This window comes from Archocentrus centrarchus, chromosome 22, assembly GCF_007364275.1.
Source record: "Archocentrus centrarchus isolate MPI-CPG fArcCen1 chromosome 22, fArcCen1, whole genome shotgun sequence".
NCBI lineage: Eukaryota > Metazoa > Chordata > Actinopteri > Cichliformes > Cichlidae > Archocentrus > Archocentrus centrarchus.
The window spans coordinates 14,322,022-14,345,769 of NC_044367.1; the positions used below are offsets into that span (position 1 = coordinate 14,322,022).

The window sequence follows — 23,748 nt, forward strand, 5'->3', positions numbered from 1 at the left end:
AAGCTGCCAACTCTCACCATGACCCACTGCTTCTCAAAAATCAGTCTCCAGTGGGTATTTCAGTGCAGTTTGTCCATGTAGTCTGTGTATACTGGACACATTTATCCCTTTATGAGTGAGTAAGTCAGGGTTTTTGTCTCTTTGTGGCAAGGCCAGCAAAAAAAAAAAAAGTCAAATCATTACTTCTCTTTTATAGAAATAATGACACTACTCGTGTCTATGTTATGTCATTTCAACGTTATCACAAACTCATCTTCATCTTTGGGCAAACAGATTTCATGTATGTCGTTAAAAATTGACAATGGGCCTGTTCAAAGGGTATTGGGTGTGTATGCACCAGCCTACTATTGTAAGACAGCAAGTTCCATTCAAACAGTTGGCAACATGTATTTGAAAGTTGTCCACCAAAAGGGAAATATTTGTACTAGCAATAATTTAACAGCTTAGCAGCTTCACTAGTCTTGTAACAAATCTTCAGGATAGAGCCTCATGCTACCCCCCCCAGACAGGTCGCCACTCTGTCACAGGGCTAACACAGACAGGCAACCGTTTGTGCTCACATTCACAACTTTGGGCAATTTAGAATCACCATGTAACCTAACTGCATGTTTTTGAACTGTAGAAGGAGTACCCAAAGAGAACCCACACAGACACAGGGAGAACATGCAAACCACACAGAAAGGCCTCCAGGACCTTCTTGCTGTGAGGCAAAACTGCTAACCACCACCAACCACCACTCTTATCAACTTGTGACTTTGTACCAACTTGACTTAGTAGAATAACAGGAAAATTTGGGCAGTATAGCTTGGAAGATGAAGGGCTCAGTAACACCCATAAAAGCCATGTTAAACCGATCTGTTCCCCTTAGAGGGACACACATGGCAGCGTTCAACAGTAAGGGTCATTGTGTGTAGGAATTCCCCATTCCCTGTGTAGAGAGTGTTTTTTTGTGTCATGAAGAACAAGACACAATGCAGTACAGAGTACACCTCATATCACAGCTGCTGCTCAGTCCTCGCTACCTGTAAATTCCAACAGCTATCCACTGTTTTACTTCTAACACAGAATACCTTTATGTAGTGTTGTAGTCAAGACCACCTAACCCGAGACCGAGACAAGACCAAGACCAGAGGGTATCGAGACTAAGACAAGACCAAGACTTTTAGGGCCCAAGTCCAGTCGAGACCAAGACTGAGGGAGGGGGAGACCGAGACAAGACCAAGACCAGTGCCTGACGCTACATGACCCAATAAAATGTGAAACATGATCAAAATCACTTCTCAAATTGATCTGAAAGATCCACATTCTCATGAAATCATCCTGATATTAAACACTCATAGTTCAAATAAATATAACCATCTTTATTTAATACTCCTGGGTGACTTTCATCATTTATCACAGAATTAAAACAATTATTCATAGTTCATCACAATAGTCTTAACCTTTCTCTGCCTTTCATAAACAATGCATAAAGTTGTGTTGTTTTTAAACCAACAATCTTTGTAAAAATGGGTGCTTTTTCAAAACCACATAGCTAAATGTGTAAAACTGAAAAAATGGCAAACACTCATTGACAGTAAGAACTAAAGCCTTTAATCTTATACAGATTAAAGCTGCAGGATGTAACTTTTATAAAAAATCTGGTTTTTACATATTTGTTAAAACTGTCACCATGTCACGATAATGAGACCGATAATCTGCGAAAAAAATGGAGCTCCTCCACCTCCTCCCTGAACTGCTCCCAGTCAAAAACAACCAATCAGAGCCAGGAGGAGGGTCTTAGCACTGTCAATCACTCCTCGTGTATGCTGCTCAATGTAGTTGTGTGTGATACTTCAAGATTTGGTATCAATCCTATGCCAAGTAAACACAGGGCCATTATCACCGATACTGATACCAATACTTGTTAATAATTATGAAGAATTTCCATGAAGTTTAACTGGTTTGAGATTTTTTTTCCTTTGGATCATTAATTAGTTAAAACCCAGGATAGAATTGGGCAAAGTTTATATGTAAGTAGAAAATACTTTATCAAAATAAAAGTTATTGTTCTGAAACAATAGAATATTAACAAAACAATTTTCCCCATACATTGATGTCTGGATTTTTTTTTTTTTTCATAAATTAAGTGTACAAAATCCTCACTCAAGAACAAATGCAAACTTTTTCCAGGTAGATCGTTCAGAAAGTATTATAAAAAAATGTAATAAAAAATGTCCATTCACTAATTTTCTACAAATTTAAATTTAAATTTGCTTTAAATGTTTCGTAGCAAAATCCTTTTTTTTCCCAAATAAAATATGTTATGTGTCACATGCCAGTATAACAAAACACTGTGGGGAGGTGAGGAGCAAAGTGCTCTGTGCTGTGACAGGAGCGACACTTAGACAGTCAGCTCGCATCTTTGATGAAAACGCAGCACTGCATACAGGAGAGAAACTGAAGCCAAAGTATCGATGTCATTACACTGATATTTATCAATACCAATACCAACGTTGGTATCCATATTATCAATATTAGGATCGATCTGCCCACCACTAGATCAATGTACCAATGGCGGAGAAACAACTTACTTACTTCTCTGCTGTTACCATTGGTGGTGGCCATGGTAACTTCAGAGTTCTAGCAAGAAAATATTTCTCACCCCAGCGCTAACGCTAATGCTAATTAGTAAGCTAATGCTAACCGCTAAATGCCGCTCCAACTTGTTAATTGAGTGATGGGGCCTAAGACGTAACTGGAAAGCAGTAATCAGTAATGTTTGTTCTGTTTGTCTTCTTGGATGGGTGTTCTGTTAACTGTACTTTCCCCATTGTGGGATCAATAAAGTATCATCATCATCATCATCATCATCATCATGTTTTTTTGGAAGTGTAGTTACATTTCTTGAGGTGCATGTCAGGTTTGGTTCAGAGAGGATTTTCAGTTATGCACAAAGGACCTCTAAAGAACTCTAAATCAGGCCTTATTAGATCGATAGAATGATAATTTTTGCATATAATCCAGAAAAGTTACATTTATATATCAAGCACTTAATGTTTCCTTCCACTGTGTTTGCTGAAATCACATAAAAAAAAACATACACAACAAAAACATAATCCAGATTCCTCAGCTGCTAAAAGCATTTCCTACATTTGAATATCAGCCACCATGTTGTGAGCATAAACTGTCACGTTTTTAAATGCAAAAATAGGAAGTGACATCATCTTGCTGGGAACTGTAGTTATTTTATTCTTGAAAGCCTCTCATAGCTGCTGAAAACTAATGTTTGACTATGGCTTTCTGAATACTAGTAGGGCTGCAACTATCAATTATTTTAGTAATCAAGTATTCAGTTGATTACTCCGTCAATTAATCAAGTAATTGAATAACAAATAATTTTTCATTTTAACAGTTCATCAGCATATTTTAACTTCCGTACTGCAGATGTTTCTCTGTGTGAAACAAACAGGGTGGATGGAGCAGCTACAAAGTTCTCTTTTCTTCATGTTGCTGATCAGGTGGTTGATAAAAAACATTTTGACGGATCCCCTCTGTACTGAAGGGGGGGGGCGAACGATTGCTAGTGCTAATGGCAGCCCCCCTTTCCCCAGTACACTGTGGTTATAGGTCTGTTCTGGTGGCTACAGCTGACGTAAAGAAAAAATAACAGCTGACATCCTCTGCACAACACCCGCGCAAATTCAAACATGCGCACTCACAGCACAGAGAAGTGGGAGCGTGGAGAAACATTTCAGCGATCCACTCGTGTTAAAGGGTCGTTTTTGGGTTTTTTTTTTTGTTCTTTTCCAAATGACGGAAATCTGTTACAGCGATGGAGAACTAATGTGGAGGAAATGCTCCGCTTACACGGAGACACCTGAGCTGCAGGGTTGAAACGAAACATCAAAGCAACAAATTTGTGTGAGGATTTTTAATAATCAAATTGCGTTACTCCAAGAATCGTTGCAGCCCTAAAACTTGCATTAAATTTTTAGTTTGTTGAATCGGAAGCCTGAAATTTTCCTTTGATCTTCATTTTCCCTCTTACTTTTCTTCGTGTTCATGCCGGCTGTTATTTCGATTTATGCAGCACACGCATGACCATAGTGAGATCAAACGTACACATTATGAATGAAACTGTCTGTGCTCTGTAGTAGATTGCAAACTGCGGTGAAATGATACAGGCGTAAGCAGCGATAATAGCAGCGACCAAGCGGCGGAGTCTGCGAGGTGCGCTCCTTTGAGAGGCAGAGGAGCGCAATCTTTGTTGCATTTGAATCAGTACGTTTTGCATCTAATAAAAGCAAAGATGTTAACAAATAAATTTGACAGTAATCTGGCAATTTAGTGATATTTCCAGAGCTGTGGTCTTGACTGGTCTTGAAATAAAATCCCGAGTCCGAGTCCGTGACAAGACCGAGACCATGAAAAAGCAGTCTCGAGACCAAGACCGATCTCGAGTACTACAACACTACCTTTATGACCTCGGATAATCTGTATCCTGCTTTATAGATGTCCAAACACACTAACTAGAGCCTCCTTTGGGCCAACCGATGCTTGCAAAACATCGTTGTGTGAAATCAGGTATGACAGTGTGCCAATGTTTTGGCTTTGTTGTAGTTTCTCTCCTCACGCAATGTGTCAGAAGGAAATGGATGAGAGCAATCTGTTCTTACTGAATTCACGAGCAATCAGTCATCTTTTCTTCCTGGCTGACGGAACGGAACAGAAGCTGTGAATGTTCAATCACTCGCTAAACAGCAGGTCATTGGTCCACTGCCACACAGTCACCTCAGTGTTTCATACTTGAAATTTCAAATACACTGTTGATCACAGAAAGAATCACTAACTCAGCTCTGAAACAGGACAGAACACTAACTGTTATTAGGTTCTTGGAGAAAATATAAGTTGCAATGTGCAAGTGACAGTACTATTTAGTGATTATTATACCTCTATGAATGAATGGATTTCATGGCTCCAGAGCCATTCTTTTTCTAGTCGGATCACTGCAGGGCCAGCCCTGTAAACACAGCTGCTTGTCCTTGTTTGGGTGAATGATTGTATGAGTTATAAAGTTAGGCAACTGGTCTGCTGTGCTTTCAAAATAAGTTAGTGAAAACATTGCAGCTCTTTCAACAGATAACCTGCACAGGAATCCAGAAATTGCAGTTAAATTGTGACTCCAGAAAATAACTTGGGTCGCCCTTTAAACAGGCCCTACATGCACATCAGTCACACTGTGTTAACCACAGCCCGACTGTAGGAAATATGCACTAAGATTTGACACAATGGTAAAAAAGTGTCTCTCAAGGTGCTCTTCATTTGCACCAAAGTGCCACTAAAAAGAATCTAAGAATCCAGGAATGTAACACTACTAGACCCACTGCACCATTCTGGCATTATAAAGTGAAATTGATGCAATACTATAGTGATCAGGGCTTCTTCTCACTTTACATTTCTAATCTGTGAGTCACTGAGGTGAGCAGCTATTTTTCTGAAAGATTGCAGAGTTAGTTTCCTGTAACTTTACATCCTTATACGTAAGACTCACCTGAAGGGTAAAACAAGGCTTTCTTTCTCTTCCCTCCAGTTATTTTAAGTTAACAGGTTTGCAGAAGAGCTGTTGAATAATATGAATTACTGGCCGCGCGGTTTGTTCCACAGACTGTTGAACGTTGCACTCCATGCAAACTTCTCCTGATCCTACGAAACAGGTGCAGAAAAAATGCCAAACCACACCAATCCCTCCAATTCCTCCTCTGTCACTACTATCCCAGAATGACACATCAATCAGTGTCAACTAAAGTTTGTGGATTAGTACTCATTTGTTTTCACAAGAAAGAATTTATTATCCTTCACCTCCTAAAGAGCAGGGTTTTTATTTTTGTTTGTTTTTTAAACCTTTTTTCTTGGTGGGAATGTAAGTGCAGGGAAGCTCCACAATATATACAGCGGTCTGAAAAACGTAGTTGATATCTTTTTTCTTTTTTATGCATATTTATCACACTTAAATGTTCCACATCATCAAAGTAATTTTAATATTAGATAAAGATAACCTGAGCAAATACAAAATGCATTTTTAAATGATGACTTTGTTTATTAAAGAAAAAAACTATCCAAACCTACCTGGCCCTATATGAAAAAGTAACCTAAATAAGTGGTTGTGCCACACTTGGCAGCAAGAACTGCAGACAAGTGTTTGCAATAACTTGCAAAGAGTCTTTTACATAGCTGTGGGAGAATTTTGGCCCACTCTTCTTTGCAGAATTGTTTTAATTTAGCCACAGTGGAGGATGAACAGCTTGTTTAATGTCATGCCAAAGAATCCCAATCTGATCTATGTTTTTTTTTTTTTTTTGAGCCATTCAGAGGTGGTTTGTTGTGTTTCTGAGCATTGTCCTGCTGCATAACCGAAGTGTGTTTGAGCTTCAGGGCATGAACTGATGACTGGACATTCTCCTTCAGGATTTTCTGGGAGAAAGCAGAGTCCATGGTTCCATAAATTACATGAAGTTGTCCAGGTCCTGAAGCAGTAAAGCGACCCCAGAACATCACACTACCACCACGTTTGACTGCTGGCATGATGTTCTTTACACTGCCAGATATTATGGGATGCAAACCTTTCACACAGGGCCAGGTATGATTGGATAGCTTTTTTCCCTTAATAAATGAAAATATTATTTAAACTGTATTAACTGTTTTAACTGCATTTTGTATCTACAGGGGTTACCTTTGACTAATATTGAAATTTGTTCCCAAGTTGCTCCCGATGTGTGAATATTTGATAGAAAGTGCTTAGATGTATAAAGTGCTTTTATTAATGAGTGTGCTAATGAGTGAATGACACATGCTGCATAGAGTGCTTTGAGTGCTCATGTAGGGTAGAAAAGCACTATAGAAGAACCAACCCATTTACCATGTTAATGCCAGAAGAGTTTTTGAAGCCTGCTGTAAGTCAGCAGAGCATCACTGAGTCTGCCACGTTATGGCTGAGTTGCTGTGCTTTCTAAACACTTATGCACAATATGCAATAATACCACTTACAGCTGATTGTGGAATATCTAGGATGGAAGAAATTTCACACACTGACTTGTTGCAACAGTGGGATCTTATTACAGTACCATGCTCACATTCAGCTCTTTGGAATCAACCATTCATTCATAAATGTCTGTAAAGGGAGACTGCGTGGCTGGGTGCTTGATTTTATGGCAATTTAACAGAAAAAGCCTGAATTCAAATATTAAGAGTTGTAGCCCAATACTTTTGACAATAATAGTTTATATAGCTTATTTATTTTGATTACTTTCTTTACAACCCAGATGCATCAGAATTTTTGGACTGAGATTCTGTTTCTGTGTTTGCACCCCACGTGTAGCCCCTAGAGCAAAGACGCACCTAAAATAAACAACACTAAACATAGCTTTTAAGAATAAGTCTTTATGTATTTTTCTATGTGAAACAAATGACTATTATACTACACAAATAGAAGCGGATACTGTAAGAGACAGAGACCATCTCTGAGAAATAAGTACAGAACATGAAAATACACATACTGGTATTATAGAACTATAAATTATTGCTTGTTTTGCTACTTTGTTTTCTCGATTCCTACAATACAAGACACAATATTCAGATTTCAACGGAAACGGTACAACAGTGACAAACGGTATAATTGAGCTTTTTAGTAGACGTTCCCCAGAAATAAAAGAAACATTCAAACAGAGTCCATGTTGAACACAACACAATGACAGTTGGTTTTGATCGAGCATCTTCAGGACTTATTGTTATACATTTTTGTCATTTTTTTTTTTGTTTCCATTTACAACATTGCCAAGAGAAGCCATAACAAACTGCACACCGGGACTGGCCTCAGCAACAGAAAAACACTTGGCATATGTACATAAATATAAATTTTCTTTTCAACTGTGACCAAATGCACCAGTTTTTAAACACCATGACAAAAGAGATAAAAAATCTTCCCAAGTGTCTTTCTTTCTGCTCTGCTGCTTCCTCTATAATATCATCCATCACAGCAGTTCCACCAGTCTGCCGTCTGCTTAGATAACTGCATCAGCTTTACAGCGGTGCCAATAAAAAGTGCACTCTGCCGACACGGTACATTTCAAAGAACCGTTTCATATCCTCTGAAGATAAAATGAATGTTTCTTGTGGACAAACACAAAAACAAAGATACTGATTTTTTCTTCTGCACTGTCACCCTGCCTCGTTTTTCAAGCTAAAACCGCACTGCATATCCGCACTGCTTTTCAGTAACGCGCCTCCACAGATCCAAAAAGGCCTGAAAGGTTCACACGAGCAAAAAGGAAGTGGAGTGTTTCACTCACTGCAATATGCTGGTGAAAAGGCTAACCAGGTGTTTAGCTTGAGATAAAACAAACCAAAATAACACTAAAAATAAAACTGAAGACATACAATGTGCTTCCTACTTTGTCTTCAAAGAGACTTTTATGTGAAGGAAATAACAGCACACTGACAGTAAAGTGCTCACATGCACACAGACTTGTATTTTGCTTACTAATATTGTTACATAGCAAAAAGTACTTTCAGATTTCATGCTGCCTAATGACATAAGGTTTAGGCTCACCTTGTTTGTGTCGCTTTTAAAGCACTGAAATATTTCATTAAATGTAGGTGAAACACACTGGTCTGATTGGATTTTATTAAAAAAAAAGGTGAACTGTAAATGAAGGAATGTATGCTTATATAAAATGAGAACTAATTCAAGAGAAACTACTGCAAGTGTGTCTGGGAAACGTGATTTCTTTGTGATTGGTTTAGCAAATACACATCAGTGCCTTTGAGTAAGAAAAAAAAAATCATTTTAGGTTATTATGACAATGCGAGTCAATGCTTTGGTTGGTGTATCAGTTGGTATCTCATGAGGCTTAATTAATTTTCCCTTTTCTCAGCAAAATGCTTTCAGGTAAACTGCAATATCTAAAAGAACTTTCCACAAATTATTCTGCTAAGCTATTTACAGCGAGAAGTAGCGCAGTATTCAGGTGCGCAGCAGGAGACGATCAAGAGTCCCACAATTGCTTGGAGATATCAAGAGATTCTCAGTGCAAAACAAGCAGTAGTAGGTTTCAGAGGAAACCTGACACAGATAGTGGGTTTGATTAAATAACATAAAAAAAATACATTAAAGTTGTGAATTACAACAAACAGAATCAGGAAAAAAAAAAACATTCTGAAACCCCTTTGAAGAAATGAAGGGGTTTGACCTGTCTCCCATCCATCAAATTGCAAAAAAGTGACACATGCAAATTTGCCATCAAGTCAAAGACTGAACAGTCAAGCTTACAAAAACGCATTCAGCTCCCTCCCCCCTTCACACACATGCCACTTTCAACTCAGCGCGGAAATATGCACTTATGTTAAAAGCGCCAACCCGTTCCCGTGTTGTCACAAACATCAATTTAAAAAAAAAAATTACACCTCAGCTCTTCATCTACAGAAGTAACAGCATGCAAAAAGTCCTGGGGTATCAAATACGTAGTAAGTATACACATCTAGTAGTTTAGCAAAAAACAACACCTCTCCAAATAAAAAAAATAAGACAAAAAGCGAAACCAAAAAAAGGGGAAGAAAATAAAATAAAAAAAGTCAAGCAACCACCACAACTTTGTTAGTCACATATGGCGCTTCGTGCTGTGTGTGATGTTAAATAGGTTCCTTTTTCTTGATATATCTTGTTAGTATCTGTTTCTGTAGGTTTTTTTTGTAATACAGTATATACATGCAGACGAGAGTGGAAACATCACACAGTCAGTCTTAATGAAAGCGGAAGCTGCAAACCAGCAGATATGAAAATGGATGAAAAAGAAGAAAAATAAAAAGACATTTATAATACATATGTATAACCTGAAAACACAATTTATTGTTAAAAAACAAAAACAAAAAAGAAAAATATCTTTGCTTAAGTATCACATGTCCTCAATCAAAGATTATCGATTATTACATATGACCGTGAGACGAAGGGAGAGGTACGGCTAACAACCTAACTGACTAGCAAGCTATTAAACAGGACTAGCAATGAGAGCTGAGTGTGTGTGATACGTGACAGGTGCCTGCGTAGGGACAGGTATTTCCACCCCTCTTGCCGAAAACGAGGGGGAGGTTAGTAGGGTGGAGGCAAGCGTGCCTACCGCTCCCCAGGCTGTCCACAGAATGTGATGAGTGTGTTGTGTGTGATTCTCATCCATCCCCTTCAAGCCACCTCATTCCATCGCCACACTCCCCCACAAACACCGTCTTTGAGCAATGTTTGTTGGTTGGTTTTTTTTGCTTGTAGTTGAACTGAAATGAGGGGCATCGACGCTCTCTGTGAGTGCAGAGACGAGAGAGAGAGAGGGCAGGTGTGTTGTGGGCTTAAGTGGCGGTCAGGGGCCGCGCTGGTGTCGGGAGGGAGGCCTCTCTAGTTGTAAACCTTTGGGGGTCCGTCGGGACGTCTGGTCTGGACAATCTGCTGTTTTGGCCGTGCTGCCTCGTCCTCCTCCGTCTCGCTCTCGCACACATGGACCACCACGCTGGGGGTGGACTCTGTTCCTGCATGGAGCTCATATTTTTCACCTGAGGGGATAGAAAGAGAGAAGAAGAGTTATTAAAGATACAGTGTGGAAGATCTCACAGCTAGATGCCAGTAGATTGCGGATCGCAGTCAACTACCCCTCCCAATTCAAATGAATAATCCTAGCTACAGCTGATTTCAGCTCAAGGAGCTGAGGCTTGAGGTTAGGAGAAAGAGGATGACATTTTATTAAGATGCTGGTGGACTCTATTTCCTTTGCGTTTTCACTTCTTCAGTGAAGGGGACCCCTTAAAATATAGGTATGATCCTTCATACTGCATCTTGAGTCTTAGGGTGCAAGGCATGAATAAATGTTTTCCTCCATGCCACAGGAACACCTAAGGGTTCTCTTCTCTTCCGCCTTTGGTGTTCTACATACGTGCCGGCTTCTGGCCACATACACAAAACGTGATTAGGCCAAACCGCAACGCACATCTCGGCCAATATATTCAAGATGGCGTGGAACCACGGGAGCTTCCACAAACTGGCGCCTGCTCCTATATACTTTTAATTTATTAATCTTAAGTTTATGAGAATGCATCATTTGTTCGAAGACATAATTACACTCTAATCAATGTATATCTTTTTTCTACTAAATAAACTAAATAAACAAAAAATTACTTTTAAGGAAACTTACAGATTAAATGCAGAAAGTATTGTGGTAAAGAGAGCCTGAAAATACTCAAAGTGTACTGAGAAGTAGAATAACACATTGCTGCTTTGGTCATTAGATGGTGTTTCATGCAAGTTAAAATACTTAATCCAGTACTGTACATTTCAGAGGGAAGTTATGCATTTAAATCCTTAAAAATATATTATGTGTCGGGCACCCAGGTGGCTCAGTGTTGGAGCAGGTGACCACATGCATGTGGCGCGGGTTCGAGTCCCGGCCTGTCACCGATTTCCCCGTGTGTCTTCTCCCCATTTCCTGTCTCTACACTGTCAACAAAAAGCTGCTGTGGCCAAAAAAAAATTATGTGTACATAAAATATATATATATATATATATATATATATATATATATATATATATATATATATATATATATATATATATATATAATTTATAAATAAATACATAAAATAATAACTGTAACAGTATATATATATATATATTTTATTTAGGTAGGATATTGGTTATATCAGTTATTTTCAACCATTATTCATTTTTTCAGTGGTCACTGGAACAGTGCATGTATACAATCCCCATATTTATTGGTCAAATTTAATCAAATCTGCATAAAAGGTGTGTAGACTTTCCTCCAAATTAACATTTTAAAATGTTTTGTCCCCGGAAATTAGATTTCTAACATCGTCTTTGCTATTCCAAAATCCTCCGATAGATTTCAGCTCCACATTTAATCACCTCTCCCTTATCATCTGGTTTTACTGAAGGGATCTGAATCCAATCTCTATATTAATGATAAAGAGACCAAAAACACTGACCCTGCCATCTAGAGTAGCACTGTTTGCAACGATATGGCTAACTAGTTAAATATCATTTACGTTTGAAATATGTACAGCAGTTATTATACTGTGACAGCCATGCCTCCTGTTGGTTCAGGAACAAATCAGGACATGTGTTCAAGAGAAAACTATTCCCCAGAACACTCTTGCCATTTGTCTGAACGCCAAACTAAGCGGACTCTGATTGAAAACGCACTCTTGCGAGATTGTATCACAGTCGCCATGGAGATCAGACAGCTGGCAGACAGGAGGAAATTGGTCTTGTCGCTTTTCACTATGGTGCCAAACAAGAGTGGAACAGCGAATATAGTCCTGCTGTTACCGCAGGGAGTTGACAGAGGGAGTCAGCGTGCTGTGCTGCAGCCCTGCGCTAATCTCATGTCAGTGGCAGGATGTGACGTGCAGAATAAAAGCAGTTTCCTGATGCCTCGTGTTGCTATGGAAAAAGCAGAACATGTCAAAAGAGATCCTCTGAACTGGACTGCGTGTGTCTAATTGCGTCTGTGTGTGGGTGAGGCTCTGGCAAGTAGAATCACTGTTTTGGTGATAATAAAATAAAAAGATAATGGTGGTCAAGGTGTGCTTTCCACTTAATCAGCATGATCATATCCACATATGCAAGCATGGAAAGACACGGTGGAAATGGCACACCTTCTTGTGCGTGTTAGGTGACATTTTCTAAAGGTTGCTGCAATCTGATATCTTGCTGACAAGGAAGACAGAGGCAGAGGTGTTTACTTTCCCGTCTAACTGTGGTGGTTTTTAACTCATAATTATGGCATAAATGTCATAGGAACATTTTTTAAACCCACCTATCGACATGTAGACTAGCTCCTGTTAGCTTTGCTATTGCTATGCAACTCTGTATGCAGCCGGGAGCAAAATCTCCAGGGAAAACCTGAGGCCTGAGTGACATCCAATTGGTATCATTTTCACGATAGAAATAAAATGTGTCTACATATTAGCCTGATGCAAGTGGCTGGTTTTTAAAGCAGGAAGGGATTCAGCGTTTGTGACAGCAGTGCCTCTAGTTGCCTCCGTTTAAAGCACAGCATTGTTCTTGAGGCAGTGAGGAACATGTTTATGAATGTTATTTTGGCTCAACTGAACTAAGAGCAGGGGATTCACCCAGGCAGATCCTACAAACTACTCCCTTTGGTTTATTACATCCTCCCTTTATGATTCCTAAATCCCTGAAATGAGTAATGATAAATTGGAATACATCATCCCTGCAGCACTTTATAATTCTAGGTTAATGCTGTAGATAGAAAAAAAAATACACACACACATTCACCACCTCCAATAACCCAGTTATGATCGAACATACATTTGGTAGAGGAGTTTAGTCAATAGTCAGTGTATATTTTGCAAATTCATATGAATCCATCGGCCCTTTCATCGTATATATTATGGCACTGATGCACAGTTCTATAGAGCACTGTTGACATTGATGTACTGTAATCTGCACCATGGATTTTAATTCATGGATTTAATTCATTTCCTGGCAAAACCACAGTAGTAGGAAGTTCTTTGTTGAGATCGGTAAGACACATTTTTAAATGGCATGGCATTCTTTAAATGTACTTATGAACAAGTACTTAAGAAGCTATTCAGAAGTGACTCACACTCTGCAGTAAAAGTCAAGATTAAAACAGTTACAATTCAAAAATATTCAATTCCTTTTGCCCTGATTTCTTTCCACATAAAAATCCTTTCTACAATGCACCCCTGAGGTGCATGAAATAGTTTCCTGCGTTACTATTCAGAGATGAATGACTCAAATGAGATTTTTTTTTAAATACAACTGTTGCACACCATTTTCCCTGTCTTGCACCTGTTGTAAGCAGCAAGTATGAACATAAAACACAAGTTAGTTGAACCTGAGTACTGACCGGGTCCGAGCTTGGCTACAGCACACAGCAGGTCATAGTTGATGACTGGCGTGGCGTCTTCGCTCTGGCTCCAGCCCACGGGTGGCGAGGCAGGGGGGGAGATCAGAAACTGTTTGACTGGCTGGGGAGGTGCCAGATATGACTTGTCGATGTCCTCGTCACCATTCTGGATCTATTGGAGGAAACGATGATAAGCGATAAAGTGGCTGAAGCTTTCCTCCGGAACAATATTTCTTGTGATTAATAATTTGTACACAAATCTCATTGATCACTGGGTCCATATACAGGATAGCCTTAACTTGGTGCCAGCATGCAGTTTATTGAGAAAAATATTCTCTCTTTCTGATCATTATTAAATATCTTCACTTTGATTCTTAGGTTGCTTATTGTTTAGGTTTTCAACTTTGTGTATTTTCCTGCCTTTTCCTTTTGTGTCAATTCCCCCGTGTTTTGTTTAGTTCTGTCTCTGTTTCCCCTGTTAGTTATTGCTCCTTACTTGAAGAAGAAGAAGAAGAAGAAGAAGAAACAGCCTTTATTGTCCCACAGAGGGGAAATTTGGGTGTAACAGCAGCCGCAGTTATTATAAATATAAATAAAGATATAATAATTCACACAACTTCCAGTTGTATTTTGGTACCATTTGTCTCTTGTGTATTATTTTTAGTTTTACTTCCCTTGTTTCCTTACCCTGACTTAGTTTAGATGTGTTTAGTTCTCGAGCTGCGTCTGTGTGTATTTAAAGCCCCAGTTTACCTTAGTTCTCTGTCGTGTCGTACTGTTGTTTCCCCTGTGTGCTCACTGTCAGTTAAAAGATTTGGTTTGCTGATTTCTGAGTTTCTGGACTTTGCCTTCAACCAAAAATAAAGTTTCAATTTTGTTTACATCTGTGTGCCTGTGGCATCTGCATTTGGGTCCCTTACGCCTGTGTATCATGACAGCTATCAAAATTCTGGTCCAAGCTATACTTGTGCTACTTAATAAAAACAAAGGCACATGTGAATTTTTTAGTCTTTAAGTCTAAAATTGCAGGCTTTTTCCAATGACAGGGTTTCAGCATTTTGATAGCTGCCAATTGCTGTAATTACAATACGTGCATGTGGCATCTGTCGAGCTGTAAAATCCTTAATCCTCTTACATCAAAGTACTAAAAGGTGCAGTAGGGGTCATGATTGGTAATGTATTCGCGATAAAGGGAGCTTCTCTATGAGCCACGCTGACTTAGATTTTCTAGGAAGCACAACTTTGATGGAATCTGGACTAAAACTGAGCTAAATTGTTTTTTAAATTTGCTACACAGATTTATAGCTATTTAAATGCTACTGAAATAGCATTTATACAATATGTAACCTGTGAGATATCTAAACTTTGAGATAGTTTCATCTCTCACCCTCTCTTCCCCACAACTGCACAGAGGCACACACAGCCACAGTGGATTTTGGGGGGGAGAAGAACTGAAAGAATCTGGGAGTAGATTCTGTTCCATCCTCTTTTTGTTTCATGTGTGTTGCTGTGCGCACACACTGCACTTTGCCCTAACTCTCTATGTAAATAAGCAGCGCTCTGCCTCAGATCCTCCATCTCCCAGGCTCCATTCCTGCCCTTTCCCAGACCCCTCAACTGACACTTACTTGAGCAAAGTAGAGCTTAAGCTTCTTGCCGTTGAACTCAGACTCATGCAGCTCAATGCGTGCGCGGGCTGCCGCCTCTGGAGTGCTGAAGTTGATCCGGACTCTCCGGAAGCTTTTGAACATCTGGAACGTTGCCTGTTCATCGTAGATCCTAAACAATGCCTCGAACCGCTCCTGTAGAACATGAAAAGATAAAAATGTACAAATCTCATGAGAGGCTGAAGCTATCGTTGAGCATCGTGTGTGTATGCTGATATCCTGCAGATACTGTGAAATGTGAATTGAAACAATAATTGTTGCTTAGTTAACTGACAGACCAATTCAGGAGTATTTAAAACATCTGAGTCAGTATCATCTTCTTTCACTTCGTGAATGTTAAAATTGGATTACAAATTGTTGTTAATTGTTCTCAATTATTTCTTTTACTCAAGATGAACTACGTTCTCTGCGCACAATTTTTTTCAAAAGCTAAAGATGATACATTTGAGGACAGCTCTGTGCAAGAAACACATGTGACTAACTGCTCTGTGTCCATCTCTTTTTGTTATAAAGCTAATGGAGAAATTCTATTTCCAGTTTTGTCATTTTCCAGCAGTCTTTTATGCTGCTGTCTGTCCAAATTCCCACTTTTTCTATGTTATGATTCTCATTTAATTTTCTGCTTCTTTAACTATATGCCTATCATACATAGCCATATCCCTTTTTTACCCCCTGAGGCCTCTCCACAGGCACCAAATTGGCCTCCTCAGCTGTGAACTCAATCAAGCAGCTCAGCAAGAGGGCAAAAAAGAAAGGAGGAGGCCACCAGGAGAGCTGGTTTCTGAGTAATCAGTAGTGCTCCTCTTTGAATCCTAGCAATGACGTGTCCTTTTCTAAGAACCAAGAATAATGATAGACTGAATGTGACGTTCTGACAGGAGATAAGATTGTGATTAATAGTACGGGCCCTTGCAGGTGTATCCCTGAGGGCCTTTACATCTTTAGTTTAGCCCCTGTTCTGCTCAGCTTATGCACTGATGCATAATGTGGTTATTATAAAACATTTCTACTGAATATTTCACTACTTTTTTTTTAACCTTATTCGTGTATCCGGAGTCTTGAGAGCCCCATGTTTGCAATCAGTGGTGCTAATGTCTAAACACTGCTCTCAAGTCAGTCCCTAATTCTGTTCCTGTCTGACAGACTTTTATCTGAACTGATCTTCAGTCAGTGGAAGTTGGAGGCTGGAAACTAAAATACTCCCACAACACTTTCTTTTTTGAGCTGACACAGCAGCTGTTCCCAGGATGGAAAAAAAGTAAGTGTTACCTGAAGGAATACAGGCAGTATGTTGGCTGTGAGATCTGCCTCTGTACATTAGTGACAGCTAAGTGAGAGGAGACACTGACAATCTGTACACTCAGCACACCAAGAGGAGCTCTGGAGGAGGAGCTCTCTCTCTCTGTGTCCTGTCAGCCCTGTGTTTTATCGCTTCTATATTCTTCTATATACTTAGAAGAATCTGGCTCATATTCATCTGGCCTTGTTTAATATTTAAGACAACACCTATAACAATTTAATATTGTATATGACAAAAGTACGAGCAACACATAAAAGTTTGGGTATCATGAGTTAAAGTCATGCTGTAAACAAAGGACAACCATGCTAAAATTTCTGTATTCGTATTAATAAAAATGACTAACTAATAATTACTTTCCATTCATTTTTTTTAAAATTTAAAACTCATTCTTCTCAATTCTCATCTCTGATTTGCCGTTTTTGAATAAGATATTTTGTTTACTGTGACGTGAGACTCAAACATCTGAAAATCCAGTTCATGAAGCTAAAACTGAATCAAATAATTGGCATTTATACCTAAATAAAGAATAAATTATTAATTGACTAATCAGTTCACACATTTCTTTATGTGTGTGTGTGTGTGTATGTATGGAAGCTATTTTCCTACCATATAGAAATCCAACAGATTTTTTTAATAGTAAAACTTTGTAATGGTCAGTTAAGGTATTATGAATGTGCAATAATAGCTTTGTTTCAACAGAGCTAAACACTTTCAGCTACTGTTAGCATGACCCAGTAAATATATATGCTTTATAATACAGGCTGTACTCTGCCTCTCTGCAGAGAAATCACATCATCACCCTGTCTGACACATGCAGAGCTGTAAATGATTCCGCAAGCTGTGAGCCACAGTTATGCTGCAGTGTGTCGCTCGTTGTGGTCAAACAATTTGGATTTAAACAAAAAAAAAAAAAGAAGAAGATTAGTGCTTTTACTCTTAATCCTCCCTCATTCCCTTTTGGGTTTATTTTCAGTTCTTCTCCCCATGTAAGTGCATCAGGTTGTCTGTTGCTGAACACCTCGGGGTAGCTGGCTAAACGTCAGAAGTGACTTCACCTACAGGCCATTTTTAGTCAGATTTGGGCTTCACCATACAAGGTGTGTTCTTCAGACACAAGGGAAAGAAGGCCAGTAAGGAATGTTCAAATATCTTGACTCCTTTTATGACCAACTTAGCAATTAAAATGAAAGAATCCCCAAAAGCCAGAGGAGATTGAAGAGTCACACTCCCCACTAAATATAATGGGAGAGCTGGGAGTTAAGTATGTTTATTTAAAATGAATTCTCTATACTCACAGTTGTGTATAGATAGCAGGTGAGGTACCCTCTTTGATATTACATGTATCAAAAATGGTACAAAGTAATTCTAATAACACAAGGGGGGGGGCAAACTTTCTCTGTTCCGTGTTGCATTTTTCCAAGTGTGTTTGCAGGCAAGCTGATGTATTCCATGCAGAGAACGATTACCAGCAACCCACTGCAAATTGGTTGGAGAATACACATTTTTTTTCCCCAAGTGAACAGAAGTCGAGCAGGTATCCTGTTAAAATCTACATGGACTCACTTTTCTGGCCACCTGAACTAGCAACACAAACTTTAAACTTAACACTAACATATTACAAGGCTGTATATGGCTTATGTTATGGAAAACACAGTAGAAAACAGCTGCTTTCAGGTATAAAGCAAAATTAGCTTTCACTTGAAGTCTTATTTCTTCCAGACTGGCAAATGTTAAGGCCAATATTCAGTACCATTTTCTAGCTTCTTCTTGCCCCCCCCCCCCCCCCCCCCCCTTCTATTGAGCAGATGGCGTTCATTTGGTTCATCCGAGCTAAAAAGATAAAAGATGCTGGTGAGAACGCTCGCACTAAACTAAGATAGTAACGATGCTGTGACTAAAATGAAAACAAAAGATCCATATGTAGCTAAAGGACTGCTAACTGCACAGAGACTCAAAATTCACTAAAGGTGTTTACCAAGAAAAACACATTTGTTGCTTATTAGCAAATTGGGGGGGGGGGGGGGGGGTAGTAGCATGGATCTTTTTATTATAAGATCTTGATTTGCATTTCAGAGCATTTTATGTCCGCCTATTGTTTGTTACAGTCGTTCCTAATTTTGGTATATTCTGGATTAATTTGAGTATGACAACAAAGACACTTGTTGAGCCTGTCTGCAGAGCCCACTTGAGCCCTTATTCAAACTGTGAATTTTCCATGAGCCTTGGCCAGCTTCTATGACTCACATGTCATCAAAACTCCATGCGTAAAACTGATAAGGTTGTCATTTACATACACGCAAGCACAGACACACACACACACACACGCACGCACACACACTGTACACAGACACGGCGGTTACTTCCTTAACCTAAATTGATGTTTTGGCATGTGCAAAGATGTGGGAAAGCTCTGAGATCATATTCCATAATAGCATGCAGTGTCTGTTTTACACCACCATATGCCAGGGCTGATAAACCCACGACCAATTGGTGCGTAACAAGTGAACGTGCTGATCACTAATTTATGTGGCCTCTATGCGCAAACATCCTAAGGGAATGAGAGGAGGAAGACGAGGGGAAATGAGGAAGAAGAGAGGGGTGTTGAGTTACATGTGGCTGAAAAGTGCCCTGCTCATCTGCCATCGCAATGTTCCCTGTGGTGACCTACTCCCTTTGTTCTCATGCGCAGTGCATGTGCGTGTGAGAGAGACACAGAGAGCAATTGAGCAACTCTGTGGGTGATGTAGACAATGTGCTCATAACTCTTCACTGTTTCCACAGCTGTAGGTACCCACGCAAATACAATGCACCTACTATACACTCACACACAGGGAAGTCAGCATAATAAAATAATTGGGTAGCACCATTTGTATCTAAGCACAGCTGCTTTTAACCGCACAAAATCCTACTAGCACTCCACATCCTGTGAGTGAGACACTGAAGGACAACAGGTGAGAGAGAAGTGAACAGAATGTTCTGTTTTTCATTCTCAACACAGAAGATTAAAAAAAACCAAAAAAACTTCACACCTCTAAAAAACTGAAAATAAGAACAGACTGGATACCAAATTGCTTCGGAACATAAAGTTTGCTGCTGTTTATAACAAACCTGTTGCTCACAAGAAAAATCGCACGTGTGTAGGATGGAGAGAGAGTCAAAAGGAGGAGGCGTGAAGTCACAGCCTCCAGCAAGTGTAATCTTTGGTGTAGACCGCACATTTCTCCGCGTCACCTTTACGTAACACCTGAGGTATACCTCTCCGAGCTGGATTCCCTTACTTTCCTGTCTTTGAAATTACCTCTGCCCTGCTGTTGCGTAACTGAGCTAGTCTGAAGCAACATTCAAGCTACAACTGTTATGACCCTGGGTTTTTGGATCCTTAGTTTTGAATTTGTGGATTTTGTATTGTGTTATTAAATATTCTCTATTTGGTGTCTTGTATTTTCTTAGTATTTTCAGTCTTCCAGTTACAGCTTAAATTTGAATTTATTAGTTTTGCTAGTATTTCCTTCTGTGCCTTGCCCCCATGTCAAGTCTACTATTGTGTCTGAGTTTCCTGTTTTTAGTCATTGTCACTGTTTGTCCCTTGTGTATTGCATTTAGGTTTACTTCCCTGCTCTTGTCTTGACTGTTTGCAGCTGGGCCTTGTTACTCTCCTGTGTCCACTTCACCTATTGGCCTCATGTACATATTTAAGCCCTGCTGTAGTTATTCTGAACACTATCATCAGCCACATTAATGTTTTTGGCAGGCATGCTCGAGAACTCACAAATTTATTTGCAATAAACCAGTGATAACCTCTTGCCAAACTCTCAAATTGTTTTTACAAAGGAGGGAGTATTTATCATTTTATAGTTTTTACTTATTTTCACAGAAAAAAACCCATAGATTCTCTTAATCAGATTTTTATTTCCTCATATATGTAAACGCTGTCATGTTTCCAACAGCAAGAGGACCATTAATAATAATAATAAAAAAAACAGTCATCATGAGTGTTTCTGCTAGTATAAAGCAAAGGGAAAACTGAGAAAATGCAAACAAGCTTCTATATGACTACCAATCTTGTATTACATAAAATCAGCCATACCTAGGGAATGCCACATACAAGAGGCCCAACAAAGAGGCAGGCACAATTGCAAACCAGCACAATAGACAGACCAACATGAAGAAACATAAAGCTTGCTAGTAAACTGTAGCCTCTCTTGCAGTGGGTCCGGGGCTTTCCTTTCAAATACTTGCCTCTTGGGTGAACGGGGTAGTTATGTTTCAGACTGTAAACGAAGGGCTGTCACTGCGGCAAGAACAGGACATAACTGTGGGCATGGCTAACAAAAGATCAGATGCCATAAGGATGAGGTGCAGGTTCACTGGGAAATGTCAACATGGTTTTGGTGGCAGAATAATAGAAAGTAGCGATTTAAAGGGCAGTGCTGTGGGAAACTGGATTAAATACATAAATAAATAAATAAATAACAGGATATACTTCATACCTTTTCCAGCTAATGAACTGCACAAATAATTTAAAGTTTCTTTAATGTGTAAACTTCACTGACAGTCAGCAAACCTGTAGGTTCTTCCTGCCCAGTTGGTGCGCCCAAATACCAGAATATGAATATGTTCTCAGCAAGTTATGTCCAAATTGTGATGTTTTCACAAAAGCGCCTACATGCTGTCAGTTTGTATTGTTGTTTGTCAGCACACTGTGCAGTTTATGGAGTTATATAAGGTCCACAAATTTAGCTCTCTGCTGTCACTGTTGAGAATGAGTGTGTAGCATCATCTGCAGCACAGCTACATGTTCCATTGTTATTATTTTTGATCAGCCACGTGCTTGAAAATCCAGCGCGCGCGCACACACACACACACACACACACACACACACACACACACACACACACACACACACACACACATAACTTACAATTTCAAAATAAAAGCCACTGAAAGTTGGAAGTTAAATGACAGTTAAAAGGGTAATGCAGAAAAGGCATTCAGTATTTATCTGTAACAATTTTGGACCTTCAATTGTGTCTTTTTTTTTTCTCCAGGAAAAAAAAGCAAACATTTGCAAATATTAAGTTACAATAACAAGATTTACATAAAGGATTGCTTGGATTAAGGCAAACTGCATCTTCTTCCCAACTCATCATTTACTAACGCTGGATTACAAACCCCTTCTTTGGGTTCTTAAAGAAGAGAATAAATGCCAAGAAAGTACAGTAGCATAACCTCAAACCAAGGTTATTATAGTTAATTAAAACTAACACTGTAACTAATTAAAACTAAAATGAATGTGAGAATCTGTTTCAGTCATTTGATTACATGTTTAGCCTTAGCCATTAATACAACTTGAGGTTTAGGCAAAAAACATTGTTTCAGTACCACTGACAACACAAAAACACACATTAGCAGGCAAACGCACCCCATGTCCAACAAGCTTCTCCAGCATTTCCTAGATTTAAACTGTCCGAGCCGCAGTGCTCCATTTTTATCTGGTTTCTCATTTAATCTGGTTCAGTATTTCAATCACACTGGCACTCGGAGACCACAATCCATGACTGTAATCCACAAGCTTGTTCAGTCCCATGTTGAATTACACCATTTGGCGTTTTGGATCAAAATGAAAAGATTAACCAAACCTAATTGGGACGTGAAGAAGGGTTATTCAGTTTTTTTTCCCCCTTCCTTTGGGGAATTACTCAGCTTTCTCTGCAACACGTGCTGAGCTTTAACACAGTCTAATCCAGACCCTCATGCTTGAATAGGATTTGGGTGAAAATCAACAAAGTAGGCCACAGAGCTTCTGGGTGAGCCGGGGATGGTGTTACACTAAAAATAGATAATGTTGGAATAATTAAGAAAATTCATTTCTTAAGTGTTTGGATGATGATTTTTAATTACCGTCCTCCCTGAAGGACCAAACTGGAACCAGTCTAATGAGGTAGAACAAGGAAGGCAGATCCGATTGTAGAGATAACAGATGGAGCTGGATGAAAAATAACTGTACCTGCATGCATTTCTGTCCCAGTGCACTCTCTCTTATAATACATTTTTGAACATGTATTATATTAAAAATACAGGAGACCGTGCAGCTGCCAGACATTATAACAATCACAGTGTAAATTAAAATAAATACCACCATTTTTTTTTCCAGCTTCTTTGAGAAATTTAGTGAACTGGCAATCTGGGGACACATCTGCTATTGTCTGATGACTTTACCTCTGGGGACCGTGGCCAACATTTGCAGTTTCCAGTGTATATACAGCAAATATCTGTGTCAAGGTTTCCTGATCATTGCTTACAAAGGAAGACACATTTTTAAAAGCTTCAGACACTAGACAGTGGAGACTGCATTTTGGAAAATACTGTTTGACTCTTAATGGACCATTTGCCTACTCAAGCTTTAAACAAACTACATACAGAAACTAGAAGGCACTCAGTAGAGAGCATACCTCCCCCAGTGCTGATACTATACTGTAAGCGATACCACCCAATGCTGTCATACACCATCATAAATTACTATATCACAAAGACTAGAAACTTATTTTTTTGGCATTTAAAAACTGTAAAATATAATTTTATATTTTTAAAAAATTGATCCACATGAACAGATAATGGCATATATAGTCTGAATATTTTTTATTCAGTTATGTACCCTAATAGCATCCTCTAAAAGAAAAAAAAAAAGAAGAAAACAATTTCCTGAGATATGAATTATATATGTGTATGTAATTTTGTGTACGGTTTGTCATTCACTTTGAAAGGAATTATCAACAATAATTATACCCGAGTACCAAATTTCATTGCAATATTTGAAATGCTCACTAAGATTTGAATTTTCAAATTTTGC

General features: G+C 39.0%; 1 protein-coding gene across 2 annotated transcripts in view; it reads right to left on the minus strand.

Annotated features, from left to right (window-relative positions):
• Positions 1-7,403: 7,403 nt before the first annotated feature.
• The window catches only part of rcan3 (regulator of calcineurin 3), a 44,654-nt gene continuing 28,309 nt past the window's right edge, over positions 7,404-23,748 (minus strand). For both annotated transcript variants that reach the window (XM_030718448.1, XM_030718449.1), the window contains 3 exons: positions 15,560-15,733; positions 13,932-14,103; positions 7,404-10,575 (listed from right to left, as the gene is read on the minus strand). In XM_030718448.1, the coding sequence (XP_030574308.1) occupies positions 10,421-10,575; positions 13,932-14,103; positions 15,560-15,733 (501 nt within the window). In that variant the 3' untranslated portion in view covers positions 7,404-10,420. The remainder of the gene's footprint in view (positions 10,576-13,931; positions 14,104-15,559; positions 15,734-23,748) is intronic.